Below are 8230 nucleotides of genomic sequence, written 5' to 3'. Positions count from 1 at the left end.
GTAACCTCCTCCAGCCCCTACAACCCTTCCTATCTCTGTAACCTCCTCCAGCCCCTACAACCCTCCCTATCTTTGTAACCTCCTCCAGCCCCTACAAACCTCCCTATCTCTGTTACCTCCTCCAGCCCCTACATCCCTCCCTATCTCTTTAACCTCCTCCAGCCCCTACAACACTCCCTATCTCTGTAACCTCCTCCATCCCTACAACCCTCCCTATCTCTTTAACCTCCTCCAGCCCCTACAACACTCCCTATCTCTTTAACCTCCTCCATCCCTACAACCCTCCCTATGCCTGTAACCTCCTCCAGCCCCTACAAACCTCCCTATCTCTGCAACCTCCTCCAGCCCCTACAACCCTCCCTATCTCTTTCACCTCCTCCAGCCCCTACACCCCTCCCTATCTCTGTAACCTCCTCCAGCCCCTACTCCCCTCCCTATCTCTGTAACCTCCTCCAGCCCCTGCAACACTTGGCTTGGGATCGAATGGGGAGGCCACTATGCCATGAAACTGTGGACCTCTTCAACCGAAGAGTTGGGAACCCGGCCCACCATCCTGCCCTCGTGCCCACCCTCGCCGTGACTTGTTACTGCCTGCCTGACTCTACCTCTCCCCACAGCACCGTGTGCAAACCCAAGGCGAGCGAGCAGGCTCCGACTGGCAATTCGACCATGGTGGGCGGCGGCCTCTCCGAACTGGATCGACTCCTCCAGGAGCTGAACACAGCCCAATTCAACATCACCGGTAAGTGGCTCACCGTCAGGGACCCCTGTTAAAGAGGGAGTCTCTCCGTCAGGGACCCCTGTTAAAGAGGGAGTCTCTCCGTCAGGGACCCCTGTTAAAGAGGGAGTCTCTCGGTCAGGGACCCCTGTTAAAGAGGGAGTCTCTCCGTCAGGGACCCCTGTTAAAGAGGGAGTCTCTCCGTCGGGGACCCCTGTTAAAGAGGGAGTCTCTCCGTCAGGGACCCCTGTTAAAGAGGGAGTCTCTCCGTCGGGGACCCCTGTTAAAGAGGGAGTCTCTCCGTCGGGGACCCCTGTTAAAGAGGGAGTCTCTCCGTCGGGGACCCCTGTTAAAGAGGGAGTCTCTCCGTCGGGGACCCCTGTTAAAGACGGAGTCTCTCCTTCGGGGACCCCTGTTAAAGAGGGAATCTCTCCGTCAGGGACCCCTGTTAAAGAGGGGGTCTCTCCGTCGGGGACCCCTGTTAAAGAGGGAGTCTCTCCGTCGGGGACCCCTGGTAAAGAGGGAGTCTCTCCGTCAGGGACCCCTGTTAAAGAGGGAGTCTCTCTGTCGGGGACCCCTGTTAAAGAGGGAGTCTCTCCGTCGGGGACCCCTGTTAAAGAGGGAGTCTCTCCGTCGGGGACCCCTGTTAAAGAGGGAGTCTCTCCGTCGGGGACCCCTGTTAAAGAGGGAGTCTCTCCGTCGGGGACCCCTGTTAAAGAGGGAGTCTCTCCGTCAGGGACCCCTGTTAAAGAGGGAGTCTCTCCGTCAGGGACCCCTGTTAAAGAGGGAGTCTCTCCGTCGGGGACCCCTGTTAAAGAGGGAGTCTCTCCGTCGGGGACCCCTGTTAAAGACGGAGTCTCTCCTTCGGGGACCCCTGTTAAAGAGGGAATCTCTCCGTCAGGGACCCCTGTTAAAGAGGGGGTCTCTCCGTCGGGGACCCCTGTTAAAGAGGGAGTCTCTCCGTCGGGGACCCCTGGTAAAGAGGGAGTCTCTCCATCAGGGACCCCTGTTAAAGAGGGAGTCTCTCCGTCAGGGACCCCTGTTAAAGAGGGAGTCTCTCCGTCGGGGACCCCTGTTAAAGAGGGAGTCTCTCCGTCGGGGACCCCTGTTAAAGAGGGAGTCTCTCCGTCAGGGACCCCTGTTAAAGAGGGAGTCTCTCCGTCAGGGACCCCTGTTAAAGAGGGAGTCTCTCCGTCGGGGACCCCTGTTAAAGAGGGAGTCTCTCCGTCGGGGACCCCTGTTAAAGAGGGAGTCTCTCCGTCGGGGACCCCTGGTAAAGAGGGAGTCTCTCCGTCAGGGACCCCTGTTAAAGAGGGAGTCTCTCCGTCAGGGACCCCTGTTAAAGAGGGAGTCTCTCCGTCGGGGACCCCTGTTAAAGAGGGAGTCTCTCCGTCAGGGACCCCTGTTAAAGAGGGAGTCTCTCCGTCGGGTCCCCTGTTAAAGAGGGAGTCTCTCCGTCGGGGACCCCTGGTAAAGAGGGAGTCTCTCCATCAGGGACCCCTGTTAAAGAGGGGGTCTCTCCCACAGGGGACCCTTTTACAAATGGGGTCTCTCTGTCCAGACATGGCCTTATCCCTTGGAATTTCCAACCTCACACATGTCTGTCTCTCTGTCACCCCCCCCCACTCTCTCACTCCGTCTCTCTCTCTCTCTCTCTCTCTCTGTCACCCTCTCTCTTTCTCTCGCTCTGTCGTCCTCTCTCTCTCCCGCTCCCTGTCTCTCCCTCTCTCTCTCTGTCCCTCCCTCCCTCTCTCTCTTTCTGTCCCTCCCTTTCCATCTCTGTCCCTCCCTCTCTCTTTCTGTCCCTCCCTCTCCATCTCTGTCCCTCCCTCTCTCTCTCTCCCTCCTTCTCTCTCTCTCCCTCTCCCTGTCCATCTCTCTCTCTGTCCCTCTCCCTGTGTCCCTCTGTCCCTCTCTCTCTGTCCCTCTCTCTCTCTATCTGTCCCTCTCTCTCTCTCTGTCCCTCTCTCTCTCTCTGTCCCTCTCTCTCTCTCTGTCCCTCTCCCTGTGTCCCTCCCTCTCTATCTGTCCCTCTCTCTCTCTGTTCCTCTCTCTCTGTCCCTCTCTCTCTCTCTCCCCCCCTCTCTCTCTGTCCCTCTCTCTCTCTGTCCCTCTCTCTCTCTGTCCCTCTCTCTCTCTGTCCCCCTCTCTCTGTCCCCCTCTCTCTCTCTGTCCCTCTCTCTCTCTGTCCCTCTCTCTGTCCCTCTCTCTCTGTCCTTCTCTTTCTCTGTCCCTCTCTCTCTCTCTGTCCCTCCATCTCTCTGTCCCTCCCTCTCTCTGTCCCTCTCTCTCTCTCTCTGTCCCTCTCTCTCTGTCCCTCTCCCTCTCTCTCTGTCCCTCTCTCTCTCTGTCCCTCTCTCTCGCTCTTTCTCTCTCTGTCCCTCTCTCTCTCTCTGTCCCTCTCTCTTTCTCTATCTGTCCCTCTCTGTCTCTGTCCCTCCCCTCTCTCTCTCTCTGTCCCTCTCTCTCTCTCTCTCTCTCTGTCCCTCTCTCTCTCTGTCCCTCTCCCTCTCTCTCTGTCCCTCTCCCTCTCTCTCTGTCCCTCTCTCTCTCTGTCCCTCTCTCTCGCTCTTTCTCTCTCTGTCCCTCTCTCTCTCTCTGTCCCTCTCTCTTTCTCTATCTGTCCCTCTCTCTCTCTGTCCCCCCCTCTCTCTCTCTCTCTCTCTCTGTCCCTCTCTCTTTCTCTCTCTGTCCCTCTCCATTCCAGATGAAATTCTGGCACAGTTCCCTCCAGGGAAACCAGCTGAGAGTCGGGATGCAGGGAAGGAGCCAGAGCTGGAGATGGTCTCCACCCTGCCGGATGAAGGAACATTCCGGAAGCAGGTTCCTGAGGAGCGGGAGGCCTTGAAGGAGACGGGGAGTGGAGCACAGCCGGTGATCACGTGAGTTCAGGGTCAATGTTGGCAGAAAGCTATCGCCGTTGTGAATATTCCGATGTGGGTCCGTCGGGAGCCATCTCTCGTCCAGGTCACCACATTGTACAATAGCATGTCAACATTGAGAATGGGAATTTCCTATGTAAACAGGTCACGTGACCGTGGCGGCCAAAATGGAAGCAGCAAGGGAGGGGACCGAGGGAGTGGGGAGGAAGAGAAGGTAGGGGGAAGGGATGGGAGGGAGGTGAGGAGGAGGGATGGAGTAAGGAGGGATAGAGTAGGGGGAAGTTGAAAGGAGGAAAGGAGCAGAGGAGCTGAGGTGGAGGTAGGGAGGAAAGGAGGGAGTGAAGGAGTACTAATATGTCCATCCTGACTCATGTCGCATTTTCTCTCTCTCGGCAGTTGCTCTGTCCCCCAGACACAGCCAAAGACATCGGCAACATCAGCCACACTGGAACTTGACAAGTTAATGGCCTCACTCTCAGATTTTCAACTCCACAGCCAAGTGAGTATAAATATTCCTCCTCTAGGAGGCTTGCTCACTGGGTCAGGGATATCTCAGAGCGTCCTGGACTGGGAGGTAACCCCCAGGGAACAGGGGAAAGGACAGTGTATCTAACGCACTGTGACACCCGGTCCCAGAGGGGGAAAGGACAGTGTATCTAACGCACTGTGACACCCGGTCCCAGAGGGGGAAAGGACAGTGTATCTAACGCACTGTGACACCCGGTCCCAGAGGGGGAAAGGACAGTGTATCTAACGCACTGTAACACCCGGTCCCAGAGGGGGAAAGGACAGTGTATCTAACGTACTGTGACACCCGGTCCCAGAGGGGGAAAGGACAGTGTATCTAACGCACTGTGACACCCGGTCCCAGAGGGGGAAAGGACAGCGTATCTAACGCACTGTGACACCCGGTCCCAGAGGGGGAAAGGACAGTGTATCTAACGCACTGTGACACCCGGTCCCAGAGGGGGGAAAGGACAGCGTATCTAACGCACTGTGACACCCGGTCCCAGAGGGGGAAAGGACAGTGTATCTAACGCACTGTGACACCCGGTCCCAGAGGGGGGAAAGGACAGCGTATCTAACGCACTGTGACACCCGGTCCCAGAGGGGGAAAGGACAGTGTATCTAACGCACTGTGACACCCGGTCCCAGAGGGGGAAAGGACAGTGTATCTAATGCACTGTGACACCTGGACCCAGAGGGGGGAAGGACAGAGTATCTAACGCACTGTGACACCCGGTCCCAGAGGGGGAAAGGACAGTGTATCTAACGCACTGTGACACCCGGTCCCAGAGGGGGAAAGGACAGTGTATCTAACGCACTGTGACACCCGGTCCCAGAGGGGGAAAGGACAGTGTATCTAACGCACTGTGACACCCGGTCCCAGAGGGGGAAAGGACAGTGTATCTAACGCACTGTGACACCCGGTCCCAGAGGGGGAAAGGACAGTGTATCTAACGCACTGTGACACCCGGTCCCAGAGGGGGAAAGGACAGCGTATCTAACGCACTGTGACACCCGGTCCCAGAGGGGGAAAGGACAGTGTATCTAACGCACTGTGACACCCGGTCCCAGAGGGGGAAAGGACAGCGTATCTAACGCACTGTGACACCCGGTCCCAGAGGGGGGAAGTGGTCAGATGTCTGTCGGTCCCATGCGAATGGAGATCCTGTGCGAGTCACTCTCCCTCTCTGAAGCCTCCATCGGTGGACAGTGGTTTGGATACCACTCTAGCTGCTGGGATCCTCCAATCTCTCAGGCTGTGAGTTGCTCTGTTTGAGGTGGGATTGGAGGGACTGTACACAGGGAGGGTGTGTGCTTGATGCAGTTTGATGTTTCACACTCTCTCTCTCTCTCTCTCTCCTCGCTCCCTCTCCTTTTCTGTCTCTCCTCTATCTCCCCCTCCACCCCACTCTCATCACTCCATCTCTACCCTCTCCATGTCCCTCCCTCTCTCGTTCCCTCTCTACCCCTCTCCGGGGCCTCTCCCCTCCCTCCCTCCACCTACACTCCCTCCCTGCACCTGACTCTCCCTCCCTCTGCTCTCTTTCTCACCCCTCCCTCATTTAACTCGCTCTCCCTCCCTCCATCTCTCTCCCCTTTCTCTCCACTCCGCCTCCCTCTGTCTGCCCCGTGCTCTCTCCACCGCACCTCCCTCTCTCCCCACCTCCCTCTCTCCCCACCTCCCTCCCTCTCTCCCCACCTCCCTCTCTCCCCACCTCCCTCTCTCCCCACCACCCTCTCTCCCCACCTCCCTCCCTCTCTCCCCACCTCCCTCTCTCCCCACCTCCCTCCCTCTCTCCCCACCTCCCCCTCTCCCCACCACCCTCCCTCTCTCCCCACCTCCCTCTCTCTCCACCACCCTCCCTCTCTCCCCACCTCCCTCCCTCTCTCCCCACCTCCCCCTCTCCCCACCACCCTCCCTCTCTCCCCACCTCCCTCTCTTCCCACCTCCCTCTCTCCCCACCTCCCTCCCTCTCTCCCCACCTCCCTCCCCACCTCCCTCTCTCCCCACTTCCCTCTCTCTCCCCACCTCCCTCTCTGTCTCCCCCCTCCCCCTCTCCCCACCGCACCTTCCCCTCTCCCCACCTCCCTCTCTCCCCCCCACCTCCCTCTCTTTCCCCCCCGCCTCCCTCTCTCTCCCCCCACCTCCCTCTCTCTCTTCCCCCCACCTCTCTCTCTCTCTTCCCCCCATCTCCCTCTCCCTCTTCCCCCCATCTCCCTCTCTCTCTCCCCCACCTCCCTCTCTCTCTTCCCCCCCACCTCCCTCTCTCTCTCCCCCCTCCGTCTGTCCCCTCTCCCTCCCTCGCTCCCTCCCTCCCTCCCTCCCTCCCCGGACAGCCCACGCCTCAGCCTGCCACACAGCCGAGTGTGACAATCGTCTCTCCGGCCCCCTCCAGCGAGACCCCGGCCGCCATTCCCACCGGGAACCTGGACAACATGCTGGGAATGCTCCAGTCCAATCTCAGCCGGCAGGGAATCTCCACTGTCACCAAGGGCTCCTGTACGGCCTGCCGGAAACCCATCGTGGGCCAGGTGAGGACAGGGCTCTCTGGGGCGGCAGGGGGTGGTGGTGGGTGGGTCGAGGGGAGGGGGAAATGAGGGTGTTGGATGGGACAGCGCACGAGGAGCTTGGGCTGCTCCTCGCCCTCGCAAACGACTTCCGGGAAGCAGCTGTGCAAAACTGCGCAGGCTTCCACAGGCGAATAGCAGAGGTCGTTGGGGTGGGGGTTGGAGGGATGGGGGAAAAGTTCCCCATGCCAATCAGCGATCTGTGACCCCACCATCACCCACCCCCCTAAAAAAACGAATGGATTCCCCCCCCAGAACGAGCCATCCTAGGTCGAGCGAGCATGACCCCTCCCTTGGTTGCACAGCTCGCCAACAGAGAGCAGGAACCTGGGCAAAGCGGCCGAAGAACCAATGACCAAAGGACAGAATGAGAGAATGGGCCCTCCGACAGTGCGGCTCTCCCTCAGCACTGACCCTCCGACAGTGCAGTGCTCCCTCAGCACTGACCCTCCGACAGTGCGGCGCTCCCTCAGTACTGACCCTCCGACAGTGCGGCTCTCCCTCAGTACTGACCCTCCGACAGTGCGGCTCTCCCTCAGCACTGACCCTCCGACAATGCGGCGCTCCCTCAGCACTGACCCACCGACAGTGCGGCTCTCCCTCAGCACTGACCCTCCGACAGTGCTGCGCTCCCTCGGTGCTGACCCTCCGACAGTGCGGCGCTCCCTCAGCACTGACCCTCCGACAGTGCGGCGCTCCCTCAGCACTGACCCTCCAACAGTGCGGCGCTCCCTCAGCATTGACCCTCCGACAGTGCGGCTCTCCCTCAGCACTGACCCTCCGACAGTGCGGCGCTCCCTCAGCAGTGACCCTCCGACAGTGCGGCGCTCCCTCAGTACTGACCCTCCGACAGTGCGGCTCTCCCTCAGTACTGACCCTCCAACAGTGCGGATCTCCCTCGGTGCTGACCCTCCGTCAGTGCGCCGCTCCCTCAGTCCTGACCCTCCGACAGTGCGGCGCTCCCTCAGTACTGACCCTCCGACAGTGCGGCGCTCCCTCAGCACTGACCCTCCGACAGTGCGGCGCTCCCTCAGCACTGACCCTCCGACAGTGCTGCGCTCCCTCAGTACTGACCCTCCGACAGTGCGGCTCTCCCTCAGTACTGACCTTCCGACAGTGCGGCGCTCCCTCAGCACTGACCCTCCGACAGTGCTGCGCTCCCTCAGTACTGACCCTCCGACAGTGCGGCTCTCCCTCAGTACTGACCCTCCGACAGTGCGGCGCTCCCTCAGAACTGACGCGCTCCCTCAGTACTGACCCTCCGACAGTGCGGCGCTCCCTCAGCACTGACCCTCCGACAGTGCGGCGCTCCCTCAGCACTGACCCTCCGACAGTGCTGCGCTCCTCAGTACTGACCCTCCGACAGTGCGGCTCTCCCTCAGTACTGACCCTCCGACAGTGCGGGGCTCCCTCAGTACTGACCCTCCGATAGTGCGGCACTCCCTCAGCACTGACCCTCCGACAGTGCGGGGCTCCCTCAGTACTGACCCTCCGACAGTGCGGCGCTCCCTCAGCACTGACCCTCCGACAGTGCGGCTCTCCCTCAGCACTGACC

The 8230-nt window shown here is 60.0% G+C and overlaps 1 protein-coding gene across 1 annotated transcript; it reads left to right on the top strand.

The window, feature by feature from the left end:
• Positions 1–593: 593 nt before the first annotated feature.
• Positions 594–6639, top strand: LOC144678121 (transforming growth factor beta-1-induced transcript 1 protein-like; the record flags this gene model as incomplete). Its single annotated transcript, XM_078538022.1, has 4 exons — positions 594–742; positions 3426–3600; positions 3997–4099; positions 6445–6639. Coding segments are annotated over exons 1-4 (546 nt in total), but the record flags the coding sequence as incomplete, so codon positions are not given.
• Positions 6640–8230: the final 1591 nt, after the last annotated feature.

The sequence above is a fragment of the Cetorhinus maximus genome, unplaced genomic scaffold, assembly GCF_964194155.1.
Source record: "Cetorhinus maximus unplaced genomic scaffold, sCetMax3.hap1.1 HAP1_SCAFFOLD_3621, whole genome shotgun sequence".
Lineage (NCBI taxonomy): Eukaryota > Metazoa > Chordata > Chondrichthyes > Lamniformes > Cetorhinidae > Cetorhinus > Cetorhinus maximus.
The sequence above is the reverse complement of the archived record's forward strand: the minus strand, read 5'-3'. Positions and strand labels throughout refer to the sequence as shown.